Source organism: Hydra vulgaris, chromosome 09, assembly GCF_038396675.1.
Source record: "Hydra vulgaris chromosome 09, alternate assembly HydraT2T_AEP".
Taxonomy (NCBI): domain Eukaryota; kingdom Metazoa; phylum Cnidaria; class Hydrozoa; order Anthoathecata; family Hydridae; genus Hydra; species Hydra vulgaris.
In genome coordinates this window covers 41,716,346-41,734,212 of record NC_088928.1, presented here as the reverse complement: position 1 = coordinate 41,734,212, position 17,867 = coordinate 41,716,346, and the positions used below count along the sequence as shown (strand labels likewise).

Below are 17,867 nucleotides of genomic sequence, written 5' to 3'. Positions count from 1 at the left end.
TGAAACAACGTTTTCATCGACGTTGTTTCAACATCGTGGTTTTCAACGTCGGATTTTGTTTCCAATTCCACCAAATTTCAACGTTGTTTCAACATTGCATTTCGTCGGTTTGCGACGTTGTTTCAACGTTATTTCAACGTCATTGTGCCCACTGGGTCTTATATTAAGGTGGAGAATTACAATTGCTTATTACTTTTTTCGCGAGCATTCTTAAAAAGAAACCCTTCTAGTTGGTTCGGAAAATGATAAAAACAATCGGATAAAATACTGCGATAAAAATTATTTTCAGGGTCTAGGTTTTCTTCTGAAGAAAAGAGATTTGTTTCATATAAATTTAAAAAAAGGGATTCATAGTTATTAGTCATAGCCATGATAATAAATGGAAAGAAAAAAAAAAGGATTTCTTTTTAGAAGTGCTAGTTATTTGTTAAGATTGTTTTCAAAATTTTTATTAAAATAAACAAAGTGGCAACACTATTGATACATAAAAACAGAGTTGTTAATCCTTAACTTTTAACACAACTCCTTGGCCAGGCAACGCATTGGCCTGGTTGTTTGCCAAGTAAAATTTGACCTTAGCCTCATAATATTTTGACCTTATTAATAAAACTGCATATAAATCTAACCTGAATAAAATTCTCTTGACACTCCACCTGTATTGATTGCAAGTTCTCCAACAAATGAAAACTTGTACAATTGATTGATTTTATTCTTGGTCTAACTTTTAATAAAAAACTTGTAGAAGTCTTCAAATTCAAATTGCCGACGAATATATATCCTGACATCGACTTCTTGAATATCACTGAGCTGTTTTTTAAACACTGGAATCTTTTTTTTAAGATCTTTTATACTATGAGGTTTATCAAAATCTTGTTCTTTTTTACAACTATTACTTAAGTCAATTGAGTCATCAGAATCAATCAAATATACCATTTGCTTTTTTTTGTTTTTTAAACAGTTATCTGCATGTTGTTCAAGTACTGAAAAAGGAAACCTTTGATTACATACAGGACAAAGGCCACACCTGACCCCTAAACTTGATTGACTGGCTGTTTGTTGTAAAGAAATATCTTTAAGAGTTTTTTCAGATTTACTGTCAACAACACCAAAATAAGAAAATGACTGATTGTTTTCAATAGATACTTTTTCTGGAAAATTTTCATCTTCAAGATAATAATTTAACAAAGTGTTATTATTGAAATCGTCATTGTAAAATTGAAAACAGAAGTTATTTAAATCCGAAATAGAGATGTCATTATTTAAATCGTTAATTTCTTTATTTTCTTGATTTAAAATACTTTGCTTACATAAATATAAGTCTATCTTTGAAAATGGTTTGTTTAAACTTTCTTTATACTTTTCAACTGTAAATAAGGAGTTATTGCCGGGAACATACTCAGCTTCTTTTTTTTTATCAGCATATTGTAACATCCAGTTATCGCTATATTTGAAAAATTGGTTATGATCTGCATGTTTTCTCCAAGCGATTTTAAAAATCGTCTTTGCATTACCTTGCCTTGGGATATATATATATATATAGGCAATTTACTTTCTCCGATAATGTTAATTTTATTTTTACCATTTTCTTTCATAATACCAACATTTATCGTAACATTCTCAATAGAAAGTTTTTTTTTAGAGAGTCATTGGAAATTATTGTTGCGAAAGATTTTCTTTTAAATCTAGATGTCCTCTCGACAGATTTATATTTTTGAAATTCGCTAAGAGCAAGTTTTTTATTTATGCCATTATATACTTCCACTTCTTCTTTATTCTTTTTCTTATTTCCACAGAATGTACAGAAATTGTTCATAAGATTACGATTAGCCCCACATGAGGCACAGTATGACGCTTCTGGATTTAAAATATATTTTGCGATTTAAATTACATTTCTGGATTTAAAATATATTTTGCGATTTAAAATATACATTTCTGGATTTGAATTATATTTCTGGATTTAAAATATATTTCTGGATTTAAAATATACATTTCCGGATTTAAAAAATATATTTCTCGATTTGAAAGATATTTGTTTGATGAGCTTTATCGGCTCCATATTTATTGACCTAATTATTATCTAAAAAATATTTTTTGACAAAAAAATTATAATTTTGTCAGAGCAGTTGTTTTTTTAGGACTATTAAATAAATTAGTAATTTTTATTTCCAAACAAAAGTTAAAAATTAAAAATTTAAGCAAAAAAGTCAACAACAAAAAAAGATTATGACAAATAATTAAATTGTCAGGTTTTGATCAATGTTTGATATTTTGTTGCCCTTACGTCACGCCAAAACTTTAATTTTTGGACCATAACATTAAATTATTAATTTTAGTCATTATATATAAGAATATTTAAAAAACACAACATCTTTTAATGTTATTAAAAATTAATCAAAATAATTTATTTCGATGTCAGTTTGAATTAAACTTTTTCCATTAATCCAAGTTTTAACAAAAAATTTTTTATTGATAGTAAAATTTTTTGCTACAGAATTGAAAATGATAAACGCACTTTAAGTCTGTGCATACGGATAAAAATCATCCCGCTTAACAGGGATAAAAAAAACCACTGAGACCTAGCCTCTCCTTTAAAACTCATACAATTTTAATATTGCGTTTGTATGTAAAATTATTATCCTGCCTTAGCGAGGTCTCGCCTATGAATCACCGGGTTCCCTCTAAGGCGGGGTAAAAACGCTTCATATGAACACAAGCTAAAAATTCGATTGCAAAAAATTAAATTTCAAAAAAAAAAATTTAACTTTCGTAAAAGTTGTTATTATTGGAAAAAAATATAATTCAAGCTGTTATCAAATTAACTAAATTTGTTAATTTTTTATAGATGCAGTATTTTTCAATTATTTTTACTATACAAAATGATTAAAATTAGGAATTTAAGGAGGATGACAACAACAACAACAACAACAACAACAACAACAACAACAACAACAACAACAACAACAACAACAACAACAACAACAACAAAATTCAGATTTGTAACAAAAATTTAAAAACCATCATTTGATTCAAATTAGTTAATATATATCTTACAACGTAATTATCGCTAAATATGTCGATCTTATATAAAAAAGCTGAAAATTGTCAAAATCACGTTAGAATAAAGCTTTAATAACTGCACTTGCAACACGATTTTTGAAGTTATCGTAATGCTTAAGCTGTGAAAGCAATGCTAAGTATAATAAGCATGATATTCTTTTTTTAACTTTGACGTCATCTTTTTTAAAAATAATTTTCAAACGATTTGTATCTTTTTGATGAAACGCCAATAAACTTCTTAAGTCGAATTTTACATTAAGGAAATTAAAAACTCTGTTAAGATCGTATTTACTGTCATTGAAGTAAAGAATTGCAGAACTAACACCGACTTCGAGCAAAAATCTTGTAACAAAAATATTTTTTGATCCTAATTGACATATATTTAATTATTTGTTATAAACTCTTCTTTTCAAAATGTATAAAAATTTTTTTACTTCTTTTAAGTCCGGAATAGTATGAGGTTTTTACTTCTCTGTTTTTTATTAATAATATATTTTTATTACCCAGTAAAAAATTTCATTTTATATTTTTATTCAAATTTTTTTTTTCATTACTTTTTTTTCACTATTTTTCACCAATTTTTATTCAACCGTAAAACTTGTTTTAATTTTTTACTTTCTTCAGATTTTGACCCACGTAAAAATGTATTTTGCGACCACGTTGTATTCTGTCAATACTATTGACTTAATGGCATTGAATAAATACAACCTGCTTTTTGTAAGCAGGTTGAAAAGACAGCAATCTTTAAAATGTTTAAAATATTGAATTAATACGGTTTTTTTGTTACGTGACTCCGAATGAAATGTCTGATATATCGTATATATTTGGATATACCGTTAACAAACCGTGTCATATTCACAACTAAATACCAATTATAAGTGCTTTAGATTTTAAAGCAATTTTAATTAATAATTAATATTGCATGGGATGTATATTATTGTGCAACCTTTATCAATAAACAATATTAGATAGCTTTAAAATCGCTTAGCGCGCAAAGGGTTTGCCTGTTTGCGCAAAGGTTTTGCCTGGGGAATTTAAAAATAATCATCAAATATTTATTCATTTAATGAGATTACTATCTATAGTTCTATGGTTCATGTTAATTGCAGATTTGTTTAATACAATTATAAGATGGGTCGAAACGATCACTGTGCTGTAATTGGTTGCGTCAACAGTCGAAACAAACCCGAAAAGTAATGATGCTGTGAATGTAAAAAATATTTTATCATTTGAAAATAAGATTCACTCTTTTGACTTAAACAAATATTTATTCTAAACAGAACAACTATTTGTTTCTTTATATTTTTGTTTCCATATAATATTTGTAATTTTATAATTTTGTTATTGGTTTTGTAGTGGGGCATTTTTTTAAATTTATTATGGTCCATCTTTGTATGGGCCTTCTTGTCCTTTAGAACATGTATTTAAAGTTTCTAATAAATATCTATCTATCTGTATATATATATATATATATATATATATATATATATATATATATATATATATATATATATATATATATATATATATAAATTTATACAGATAAGTAGATATATTCTGCACATGCAACAGTTTTTTATATATGCATTTTTTTTTTCTTACGCTTAATCCATGCTGTACCTTTAAAACTATAAATACTATTACTATCATTATTAATATAACAAGTAATATTATTGTTGTTGTTAATATTTGTAGAGATTTTTTTATTTATTTAGGGTTTTGAAAAAAGACCATGTTGGGATTTTTTGATGGCATACTCCTCGAACATTTCAAGATATGAAGTTATGGGAAAAATGTTAAACAGGTAGTTTTAAAATGACTATGAGTACAAAGGTTTGTTCAAACCACTTTGCTGCAAGATATTGTTCAGATGTTTCTCCAATACCAACATTATTTCTTAAAGGGTATATTGGCAAAAAACCTTTGAAATGTAAAGTTCCAAAAAATAGAAATATGTTTTTTGAGAATGCCTACAAAAAAGTAAAATTTGTTGTTTGTGATAGGTTTGAGGTGCTTGAAGAAGATATCATCTCCACTCCCTTCAAAGGCGATCACAGTTATGATGATAGTATACCTACCAATATATGTGTAAATAGTGTAGTCGATGTAATTCTTTAGAGAAAAAAAAATGGACCTAAAAATGATTATAGATGCACAAAAAAAGCAAATTTCAGAATTAAAGCATTCTCAGAAACAAAAATGTCTTTTAATTTTGGTGATATTAGTCATAGTGATAAATGTGCTCGTATCTATACTGGATTACAAAATGCAAAACTGTTTGAATGGCTTCATAAACGCATTGATGGCGAAGCTAAAAAGTTGAATTATTACAATCAAAAAACAACTCAAAAACAGAATTAAAAGTAAAGTAGACACAAAAACTGCTATGTTTTTAGTGCTTGTCAAATTAAGATTACGACTTACAGACGATGACTTAGCATTTAGATTTAAAATATGACAATCTCTAGTGTCAAATATTTTAGATACTTGGATACCTTTTACGTCTTTACTACATAAAGATTTTATACATTGGCCAACCAAAGAAGAAAATAAAAATGCCTTTCCAAAATGCTTTGAGAAGTTTCCTAATGTAATTGGCATAATAGACTGTACTGAAGGAGAATTAGAAATACCAAGTTTAGCCAAAGCTCAAGCTCAAACTTATTTAACATACAAATCCAAGAATACCTGGAAAGTTTTACTTTGTGTCACTACAATTGGTACTGTATCCTTTATCTCAAAGGCATATGGAGGTAATGCATCAGATTGATTTATTACAGAGAGATGCGGAATTTTAGATAAAATTGTATCGGGAGATTCTTTAATGGCGGACAAAGGATTTAATATTAGTGATTTGTTTGTTGGAAAAGGGTCACAGCTTGTTATTCTGCCTTTTTTATGAGATAAAAAAAAGTTCTCTATAAGAAATACCACAAAAACTTCAAATATTGCAAAGGCACGCATTCATGTTGAAAGAGCAATTTCTCGTATAAAAAAATTTCATATATTGCAATCTGTTTTTCCTTTAAAAAGAAAAAACCAGCTTGACGATATTTTGACAATTTGTGCGGCCTTAACTAATTTAGCTCCTCCATTGGTACCATTATAAACTACCATTTTATTAGTTTAAGTAACTCATGGGACAAGTTTGATTGTGTATTTTAATATATTTATGTTTTTTCAAATATCTTATAAAAGTAAATATTTTGTGTATTTCTTGATTTTGGTTAGAAAAGTAAATATTTTGTGTATTTCAAAATACTGATTGAGAAATCAAAAAAGTAGTGGAATTGGTACAAAATAAATTGTTCAAATCTTGATTCAGTTTAGGCTAAAACAGATAATATTTTAATATAACAAACTGATTTTTTATTTATTAAAAAAAAGATATAATATATTATATTAAAATTATTATCTTTAAGAAAGCAATAATTTTACAAAAATGAATCGGTTCCGAAAATAATCAAAATGTTCATATAAATCACGACGTTTTTTTTAAAAAGTGGATATTAAACAAGATAATTCAAACGTCCTGAAATGTGTGCAACAGAATATTTATTTAAAATTTAAATACTACTAATCAAATTAAAAAGCACATGTAGCTTACAAGTTACACGTGGCTTAGTTCATTCTGTCACGTAAACACAAAGACAGAATTTTTGCAAAGGCTCAATAAATTTTTTTACCGTTTGACATTTTTGTACCCTCAATCGGCAAATGCCGATTGAGGGAAGCTTTGTTTAGATTCCCCCACTTCACACCTACTCGCGCCAGCCATCTAAAGAAGTTTATAATCTAAACCTTTTTTTTAGTTTTTCTACAGGAATAAATAAATAATTTAGATTAAGTAGATTAGTTTGGTTTGAATAAATTCTTACAAATAAATAATAACATTTCTGAAAATAAACTTAGTTTAAATCTGACAAAACAAGAGTCATTTAATCACTAATTTTGAGTAAAAAAGTAGAGTCAAAGTTATGTCTTCTCAAAAGCGTAAATGTGCCACACACAAAAAAAAAGAGAGAAAAACAAGCCTCAGCTTAACTTTAATAGACCCGTATTAGGCGAGGTAGCGCCACAATTTTTAATGCCTCTTAAGGATTGCCGCGCTGGTTTTAATCTGAGAGAGGAGGCGGTTTAAAACATAAAAATCTTAAATTTGTCTATACTTTGTATTAAATAATTTTGCAAAAAAACAAGTGTCCTCCTTTAGCCACAATCGCTGACTAATTAATATTTTCTCTTAATTAGAATTTTAATTTATTTAAATTTAGAAATTTAATATCGCATGTATATGTAAAAGGGCAAAGGATTACAGTTATTAGGCCCTATTTGAAATATATTTGACCAATACATTACATAGATAAACCGGTTTATATAAAACTTATAAACGAATTCCTAAAAAAAACAAAATTATTGCAGAATTAGAGTGAACATGTGTACCTTGTAACACACTCCACCTAACTTCGTCTAACATTACGTTTTTTATAGATAAGTTGCATTATGCATTTTTTCATAATGCATGACTATTACTCTTAGCTCTCCCAAGTGTAGTGAAGTTATTTTATTAAACAAGCATTAAAGATAATTAGACTAAAAGTAAATAAAAGTTTATGCTTCAGCATTTCAAGATATCTTTTGAATAAAAATAATTAAAAATACCCCAAAGATATAAAAATTTTAATATTAAAAAATGCATACAAGAGTAAATTAAAAATCAGTCAAACACAATTTTCAATAATAAAATCAATTTCATCATTAGTTCTTGCAATTTTTTCATCAAATGTTTCAACATTTTTATTGTATGGTTTGCATACCTTGTTTAACAAGTCATTCAGTACTTTTTCAATATCTTCTATTACTATAAAATGATACGAATTTCGAAAACATATCTTAGGCATTATTATTTGTTCATAAACAATCTTTGCGTTTGAAATTGCTTTTTTCATAAAAGAGTCATTTATACAAACACGCTCACAGAAACACGCTCATAGAAACACGCTCACAGAAACACGCTCACAGAAACACGCTCATAGAAACACGCTCACAGAAACACGCTCACAGAAACACGCTCATGGAAACACGCTCACAGAAACACGCTCACAGAAACACGCTCACAGAAACACGCTCACAGAAACACACTCATAGAAACACACTCATAGAAATGGTCTTTAGATGTGTACACAAAGAAATCACATTATTTAAACTCTGTTACATACATTTGCAGTTGCACTTGGTAATAAAAAGCATGGTCTTTTTTTAGGCAAAACTTATCCTGATAAACCTCCAAGTAGGCACCTTTTTGTGAGACAAATTCATTTATAGTAAGTCCTCTATGTGTCCATGGGCACTTTATTTCCAGTAATCCAGGTTAATGGCATTTACAAGAGACCAAACCATCAGGACTTGCTCCTAAAAAGGGCCACAATAAGCTTGTGTAAAAGCCAGCCATTTTAACCTTAAATGTTTTATGAAGTTATCTGTTAATTTTTATATAAATTTTTCGGGGTGTTAGTAATGTTGGCTCATTACTAACACCCCAATTTGTAGCTTTTGACTGAATTATTGGGCAGTACCCACATATTTTGCTTAGAAGTGATTTTAATTTGTCACGATTGATAATAATACTATTGCCATTAACTTTATTGACAGCAGATTTAAAGTTTGAGGCAGTAATTCTTTTCTATGTTGAAACCATAACTCACATGAATTTTGATTGATTGTTTTTTCCATAAGTAAAGATTGCTGCTCTTTTGTTATTTTTAAGTTCTTCATTAATATATCAAAAGTGCATGGACCAACTGTTTTAATCACTTCTGCAGTTGTTTTTGGAAAATCAATTAATAAAGATGTTGAAATTTCAACTTCTTCTTGCACATTGCAGATATTAAATTGCATACTTTTTTTACGCATTAGTGTAACTAACCCACAGTTATCATTCGTGATTTCAGCAAGTGAATCTATATATAAGTGAATCTCACTTTTATTAAGAGAATTATCAGTTACCTTTTGCCTCTTGAATTTATTACTTACGTTTTCTTCTTTTTTTGATTTTTTAAACTCTATTTTAACTAATGTGGCAGGGGCATGCAGTCGACTTTGTTTTTTAGACGGAACACTCCATTGCTGTTTCTTAGAAGTACAGGAAAAGTTATTATCTAAACTTACTTCCTTTTCAATGTACCATAACAGGGCACCAACATGCTTGCATATACCAGATGTTCTAAAAGTATACACACATCCATTTATTTTTTAAATCCTAAATGATAATTTCAAATAAAATTTTGAAAATATTATATACCCAGCTGGTCAGGAGCAATCTCCAGTTATAACATCACCTGAACCTCTATGTATAACAACCCAAACATCATATAGTGTGTTGGTTAGTTTTTGCTCTGGCAAACAAAGACCTATAAAACAGTATCTGCATGTATCATTTATTGCATGTGACATTACATGGGATAAATGACCTGAGTTAAAAAGACTTATTCCTCCTTTAAATGCTTTGCCTGAATTATTATTGTAAAGATAATCATTGGTTTGTTGCAATAATGTGTCTGGAAAATTTGCAGGTGCTTCAGTCCAACCATTTTTGAAATTCAAAGGATGAGGTATTTGCACTTTTTCAATAAAAAGTTTTTCTAAAACATCTCGTTGAATTTCATTAAGTTCTTCTATAGCGTCAGTAAAAGTGATAGGAAGATTCATATTAAATACACCTAAGGCGTGGTTCAGAAGAGTTTGCTTATTACCACTCCTATTGATACCATGATCACTTAAATACTCTTGAAGCTTTAATATAGTCCATTCTTCAAATTTTGGAGGTTTTTTCAATGATGGTATGATTGGTACTTTTGGTGTAGGAAAATTACTTTTACCTGCAAAATCAATATTTGAAGAGAGATTACAACTTGACACTATGCTATTCCAAACGTAAATAACTTATTCTAATACTTTTTCTTTATTTAAATTACTAAAACCATGATAGCTCTTCGACAATTTTAAAAAAATATCGAAGGTCACTGAGGTTCCATTTAGAAAAACAAGTTTTAGACCTTTCGCAGAAAACTCATTAATTAAAATCTTTACTAAATTTCCGCAGTCATCTTCAAAACACTCTGTCTTTAAATCCATTAACAAATTTTAAAAGTTTAAATTAATAAAAACAACATTAAACATAAGCTACTTAGAGTTGTTACGCGAAATTTGATTTTTACACTTCGTTATTCTCCAGGCGATCCCACAATCGACACTTTGCAATGACATCGCAAATGGAGGAAGCATTTTTTTAACAGTGAAAAGATGAAAAATAGATAAAAAAGCTAAAGAAAAACAAATAAAAATTTTTTCAGAATAGAAGATTTAAAAAATAAAATAAAATAAATAAAGTGAAAGCAATTAAAATATCAAAGATTTAAAACTGAAAAAAAACATTAAATAAACAGAAGAACTAAACGCGAAGTTAAAATAATAAAACTGTTCGTGAAAAATTCGAAAATAAAAAGCTTTAAATTATTAAAAGATACAAAAATAACATTTTATTAATTTTATTAATTTATGTTGTATGGATTGTTTATACTGTCGAGTATTTTTGTGTATTGTTTATAATGTCGTGTGTTTTTTTGTATTTTTTATATTGTCGTGTATTTCTATGTTTTGTTTATACTGTTGTGTAATTTTGTGCATCGTTTATATTGAAGTTTACACTTGCGTATTGTTTATGTTGACGTGCATTTATTTTGTGGTCTTGTTACTAATTGTTTTTATTATTGTTGCTTTTTATGTTTGTTGCTATTATTCAGTTCGTTTCTTATTTTTTTGTCTCACCATGATATTTAAAAATATCTTTTTTTTTTTATATTTTCTTCATTATTTTTATCATGCCTCTGATCGCCAAACGTTGTGTTATCTCATTCATTCGTTATTTACCACGTCAGTTTATTTACTTTTCCCCTTTTTTGTGTTATTTAACTTGCTTTTTTAAATATTTTTTTCTTCTTTTTATTTTGTTTTATTTTATTTTGGTCGCTATATTACTTTTTTTTTATTATTATTTGTTTATTTTATTAAGGTGTAACTCCAATGACTAGTTTTTAACTATATGAGTGACACCAAACCTAATTTTGTGAAATTATATGTCACTTCGTAATTATTTCAATTTTATGGTTAAATGAATGAATTAAAAAAAAAAAATGCATAGCGAAATGTTCTTGAAAAAGTTATCAAATATCGTCAATTACTTTAATTTGTCTATAATTATAAATCAGGTCATTCATAACAAGTAATAAGGATGACTTTATTAAAAAAGTAATATTTTTTATGAGAACTTGTTTACAACAATTTAAGCCGCATATAGAGTAAGATGCAAAACGAACGAGTTAAAGAATATTTTGAAGTGACTGAAAATAAGAAATGGAAATGCAAAGTGCGCATAGAAAAAACTTAATTCTTGCCGGTAATGTTTCTCACTTCAAAAATCATTTGCATTTAAAGCACAAGGATATTGTCATAGAAATTGGAATTTTTGAAACCAAAAAATCATAATAACGTTGAAAAAGTTGCTATTTTTGTTTCACGTGGAACGGTTAAGTATGACTTTGATATTAACTATACAGCAAGAGATTTTATAAAGTCAATTCTGATGAAAATTTTGCCAATGATGGTTGCTGAAGACATGGGGAAGAATGAAATAATTAGGAGAGCTTTTCAAACTTTTGATGTGACATGGAATCGTCAGAAAGCAAAAGAATTTTTTCTTAAAACTGCTATTCAAATTCATGAAATTATTGGAAAAGACATAGAAAATGTATATCCATCATTAATATTTGATTCAGCGTCTCGTCTCAATACGAATGTTTTTTCTGCAAGCATTCGGTTAACAAAAGACGGAAGTTTGTATGATTGAACTTTGGGAATGCTCACTCAGCACGGACGACAATTTGGGACGGTTTTAGCCGACCAGCTGATTACAATTCTTGCGAAAGTAGAGAAAGGAGTAGACGGTATTTACTCAACTTGTTCAGATCAAGGTAAGAACATAAGCAAAGCTTCTGATAGTATCAAAGAAATGCAAATTCAAATGATTATTTGTTATGAATTTGATTTGCTTTATCGAGTCTATCTCAAAGAAGAAGTTTTTGTTGAAAATTCCGAAAATATAGATGACAAAAGCGAAAGACAATCGCAAACTCTAGAACAAGAGAGAAGGTTAAATATTTTAGAAAACAATATTGGTACAATCTGCACCAAGATGTTTTGTGGAGCGCACGTTTGCCAATTAGTTGCTAAAGACGTTACCGAGCCGTTTGAGGCCACTCTTTTTGAAATAAGAAATTAATAAAAAATACACAAGCGCCTAAATATGATGCAATTTTTGCTAATCTTAAGAGACCATGCGCAGATATTGCTCCGAAATGGGGTATATTATGGTACGTATATTATGGTATCAGACATGTTTGAAAAACATGCTATATATGAAAAGATTGAGATGAATCGAAATAACCGCGACTTAAGATTAAATGATGAAATCTAGAAATTTGTTGAAGAACATACAAAAGCATTTAGACTAAATTTTTTTGCAATGAAGGATTTTCAAAGGTCAGACTATATCATGTCGGACTATTTTTTTACGATGGATGAGAATGGAATGAACTTGGAAAAAACTCCCGATGGAAAAAACAATTTCAAATCTAAACTTCTCGAAGCTTTAAATATACGTTCGCAAAAATTTTTTGAGTGCGATGCTTTCATTGCTGCAATCTTATTGGATCCTCGTTTCGCATGGAGTACTGCTGGTCACGAAGTCTTCAACGGTTTATTGAGAAGTCGAGAAGTAAATCACCTATTTAAAATTCATTATTTTATAAACTCACAAATAGAATTTGCTGAAATTGCTCGACAGGATGAAAGTGTACGAGATAAAGATGAAGACCGTTTGACTCAACTTTCAGGTATTTCAATATTATTTGATAATTGATACTTAATCAATATTTTATATATGATGATTTAAATGAAATTTTTATTAAATAGTTTAAATAAAAGAAATTTTTTTTATTTAGCATTCAAAAGTTTTCATTGTAAATCAATAAAAATTCAATACTACTTTCTACTTTTATATTAATAACTCTCATCATCAATAGAAAATTAATAACGTCAAGGGTTAGGGTCATAAATTTATCTATTTTTTCTTTTCAAATATCAAACTAAAAATTAGCATAACTTTTTATTGATTTACGAGTAAGTTTAGTTTTCAAAGCTTTTTATATTTTATTAATTTGATTAAATTTAATCAGATAAATTAGATAAAATTTGTTGCTTCATAAATAACTAATAACTAATCGATCTTCTTTAAGGAGGAGGTCAACGTCAAACCATACATGTTAAGCCAAATACAAGAACTTATCAGCAAATAGTTAATATTGTGTATAGTGTATTGGGTAAACGTATTGGGTAAATAAAAATTTTAATATTTATGAATATTGGCATTTAAAATGTGATGATTATAATTGGAATGAACTCTATAAGATTTCTGAAGTTGTTTTTGGCGCTGCATTTTCTCAGGTTAAAGTTGAACGAGATTTTAATAGTTTTGCAATGTTCTACACTCATTTGAGAGTATAACTTTCGGATGAAACATTAAACGCGATATTAGTCGTGAGACTAAATCTGGATTTGCTTGACAAAGTAAAATTCTTTCAACAACGTTAACCTTATAAAAAAAATGAATGTTCGTAACTCTATTTAATTTAAAATTACTTTTTTTATATAATAATACAAGTTTTGTCTTTAATTAACGGAAGTTAATTTCAAATTCAGTGAAATTAACTTTTAGTGTGGCCGTGGCGCAGCGGTAAGAGCGTTTGCTTTAGAAGCCGGAGATCCAGGTTTGAAACGAACCTTGGACATCGATTCGCGTCACGGTAAGGTAGGAGGCGTGAACTTCCTAGTTAAATACACTTCAGCGCTGCTCTGTGACAAGACCGTTAGGTCTTCTTGGGGCACCTAAATAACATAATAAATAAAAAAACAACTTTTAATGTTTATCAAATTGATTACTTAAATCGGGATTAAGAGGGTGTGTTGCAATTCGAAAACAATTATTACGGTGTGGCAATAAAGAAAAACGACTTAAATATGCAAAACAACACAAAGATTGGGCCCAGGAAATGTTTAATCGGGTTCTGTACACCAATGAGTCCAAATTCGAAAATTTTGGATAGAAAGGACGCCAATATGTTTGAAGAAGGATTGAAGAAGCCTATTGGCCCGAGTGTTTAAACCCTAATATTAAACACAGAGGAGGCTCTTTACAAGTTTGGGGCTGTTTATCTTCATCTGGAGTAGGTGATTTGATCAAAAGGGGCGACTCACCGGAGAACGTTATGTGGATATCCTAAGGCGCCATGATGTATCATCCGGAATGAGACTAATAGGTCATAATTTTATTCTGAAGCAGGACAAATACCCAAAACATTCTTCCCGTGAGGCAAAAAATTATTTAAATGAAATGGCAGAGGAAGGAGTACTGGAATTGATGACCTGGGCTCCCCAGAGTCGAATTTTGAATATAATTGAGCATATTTGGGATTACTTGGACAGAAAGAAGGTCGAACATGCTCCCCAAAATGCTGAAGAATGTTTTGAAGTACTTTAAAGAGAATGGCACAACATATCCCAGGATTTTATAACTATCTTGTATGAATCTATTCCCCGGCAAATATTGGCTGGGATTGAGGCAAAAGGAGGACATAGTAACTATTAGGAGTTTTTTATGAAGCTTGACATTAAAAAGTTTGTAGTTGTTCCATATTTTGGTTGAAATACATGTGTTTTAATAAGTTTGAAGTTTAGAACTACAAACTTAAATGTTAGAGAAGAATTCTCCAGGATTTTTTTGAAAAAATGTAAGTGGTCTAAAACTTATTCACAGTACTGTATATATATATATATATATGTATATATATATATATATATATATATATATATATATATATATATATATATATATATATATATATATATATATATATATTTATTTATCATTTGGTATAGTTATAATGAAATTAAACTATAATATTGAAACAAGATCAAAGTATTTATATGGAGATGTACATAGTTAAGCTGAAATTAATTTCTTTTGTTATCTTTTTGACCTGTAAAAATTTTTTAGCAGTTCAAAAAGATAACAGAAGAAATTAAGTGGCTCAAAAATCTTTTTGTGCAACTGTCGAGCAGTATAAAATAAGAGCTGCATATAATCTTGGCTATATTAGAGTAAGACTAATATATCAAAAGTTAGTAATAAAACTAGAAAGAAACTAAGTATGCTATTACTATGGGGCTTCAAAAATGCCTGTTATGGCACCACATTAAACTCTCACGCGTGAGGACCTAGTTCTATCCATATCAGCTTCTGTTCTGAAAGTTGATTTAGTACTTCTTCTTTGGGCACAACTGCTTATTTATGAGGACCAGTAGAGACCAGTAAAAGTTTCTCTACACAGAGCAGTTATCAACTTTTATCAAATCTTGATAATTGATTTTAACGGAATTCTATAAAAATATTGACTAATAAAAGAATCACCATAGTAATACCATATATGCTCTTACTCTGGTGATTTCGTTATCTTATTAGTCAATTTTTTATAGAATATATTTTAATGATATATATCATTGCTTTGTGAAATTTCTAGCTCGGTGAATCTTAACATATCTATGAAAATATAAAGCTTAACGTACCAACAAAAAGTAATATGGTGAAAATTAACGTACCTACAAAAAGTAATGCCATCAGCACAATCACTTGCATCCATAGGCAAAACAAGTCATGTCAAATAATATCTTTTCATCAACTTTATTTTTGAGCCTACACTGAGTATAAATCATGTAGAGCTAAAAAAAATAATAATTATTTAATAAATATGTATTTAGTTGTTAGTTGCTCTGTTCTTTTAAGAACACTCTATTTTGTAGTATATATGTAAAATTACCTAACTATATAAGTACATATATATATATGTAATATATATATATATATGTAATATATATATATGTAATATGTATATATATATGTAATATATATATATGTAATATATATATATATATGTAATATGGGTAGAATTCAATAAATACTGCTGCGTATAAACTTTTTTTTAAAACATATATATATTTTTTAATAATATATAATTATTTCGATGTTTCGCTGATCTATCGTGATCAGCGTCATCAGGTAAAATAAATAACATAGTTACAAAGAAATCGTTATAGTAAAAACAAACCGTTAAAAAGATAACACTAAAAAGCCAAAATATAATACAAAAAATTTTCTCAAATAACTGACGTCAGCAGATTTTATTAAAAATGGCCCCCAGGTTTTAGTTGTCACGTTATCACTGTCATCCCGATTCAGAACCACATCACCATTTCTCAACTCCTGTCGAACCCTAGCTTTGCTTATTTCGAGTGACTCTCTGATTTTCCGAGTTCGATATTCTGGGGCTACACATAATGTTTTGTGGTGCAACCAATCAAACTTACCATGGCATGTTTTGGAATGTTCAGTTGCACCCGAACTGGACCATTTTTCTTTTAAGCTGTTTTTCTGGTGTTCAATACATCTCGATATCACCTTCTTTTTAGTTTCACCAATGTATATCGAACCGCATGAACATTTTAGCTGGTATACGCCAGGGTTTGTGTTTAGTGGTAGTTTAGTTTTATTGTTGCAAAAAATATTTTTTAAATTGGGAGTTGATGTGAAAATAACCTTTATGTTTTGTTTTCGAAATTCTTTACGAAGTTTTGGACCTTTGGAATTGGTATCCAAGGTAGTTTTATAAAGGGTTGGGTATCCAATGGTTGACACGTGGTGTTTAAAAAAATAATAATACAGTAAAAAACTACTAATTCATGCTCGTAACGAAGCCAAACACAGATTATATTCAAGTAAAAAATTAATTAATGAATTAAATATATTTCTTCAGACAAAAGTAAGATTACACGATTATGAGTTAATTAATAGTATAACCAACAAATCAAAAAATTACCATTATATTAAGAAAAAAACGGAAATAAAAGAAAAATATTATAAATTACAAATTACACCGATTATAAAAAATACTTTTGATCCTCCCAATCAAGTTATTAATCCTGCTATACTCAATTTAACTAATGTTACTCTGGATAAATCAACAACTGAGCTACTCAATTTAGGTCCAAACTTTGTACCACTGCAGAAAAAAATTCCTTATATGGATATTATAACTAATATCGAAACTTGCGCTTTACAACTTGAAAAACTTGAAAAACCAACACAGGCAGAAACTCTACGACAAAACTGTTCACAAATTTTAACAAATTCACTAAAATTAAAATTAAAAGATAATATAACTAAGCAACAACGTCTTTCCATAAACAAATTAAAAAACAATTCTAATATTAAGATATACCCTTTCGATAAAGGCACAGGTTTCGCATTATTAAACCAAAATGATGCATCTCTCAAATTAGAAGAACAAATAAAAAATAGCAAAATTATTGATTATGATCCAACATCCACATTGACTACTAAATTTCAAAGACAATTGTGCAAATTAAGAAAAGAAGGTAAGCTAGACACAAATACATACTTTAAAATGTATCCATCAGATTGTAACCCACCAAGGATTTACGAAATCATTAAAGCTCACAAACCAGAAAAAGGTTACCCAATGTGCCCCGTTGTATCAATAATTAACACACCACCTTATGGAACATCTGATTATCTTGTTAAAATTATTTAACCGACTCTGAACAAAAATAAAAGTAGACTT

General features: G+C 28.6%; 2 protein-coding genes across 2 annotated transcripts in view; both read right to left on the bottom strand.

Moving 5' to 3' along the window:
* The window catches only part of LOC136084796 (uncharacterized), a 74,669-nt gene extending 71,410 nt beyond the window's left edge, over window positions 1-3,259 (bottom strand). Inside the window, exons 1-2 of the mRNA XM_065805750.1 lie at window positions 3,052-3,259; window positions 627-2,077 (exon numbers count right to left, since the gene is read on the bottom strand). The gene's annotated coding sequence lies outside the window, so the exon portion shown is untranslated. The remainder of the gene's footprint in view (window positions 1-626; window positions 2,078-3,051) is intronic.
* A 4,459-nt stretch (window positions 3,260-7,718) lies between these two features.
* Window positions 7,719-9,995, bottom strand: LOC136085102 (uncharacterized). The gene is made up of 2 exons (XM_065806424.1): window positions 9,359-9,995; window positions 7,719-9,280 (listed from the first exon to the last, which is right to left on the bottom strand). The coding sequence occupies exon 1, from the start codon at window positions 9,763-9,765 to the stop codon at window positions 9,367-9,369; it is 399 nt and encodes a 132-aa protein (XP_065662496.1). The 5' UTR covers window positions 9,766-9,995; the 3' UTR covers window positions 7,719-9,280; window positions 9,359-9,366.
* Between the last annotated feature and the right edge of the window lie 7,872 nt (window positions 9,996-17,867).

Bases quoted from the DNA above. Each gene is read 5' to 3' on its own strand.
- LOC136085102 (XM_065806424.1), bottom strand. From the start codon at position 9,765: ATGAATCTTCCTATCACTTTTACTGACGCTATAGAAGAACTTAATGAA.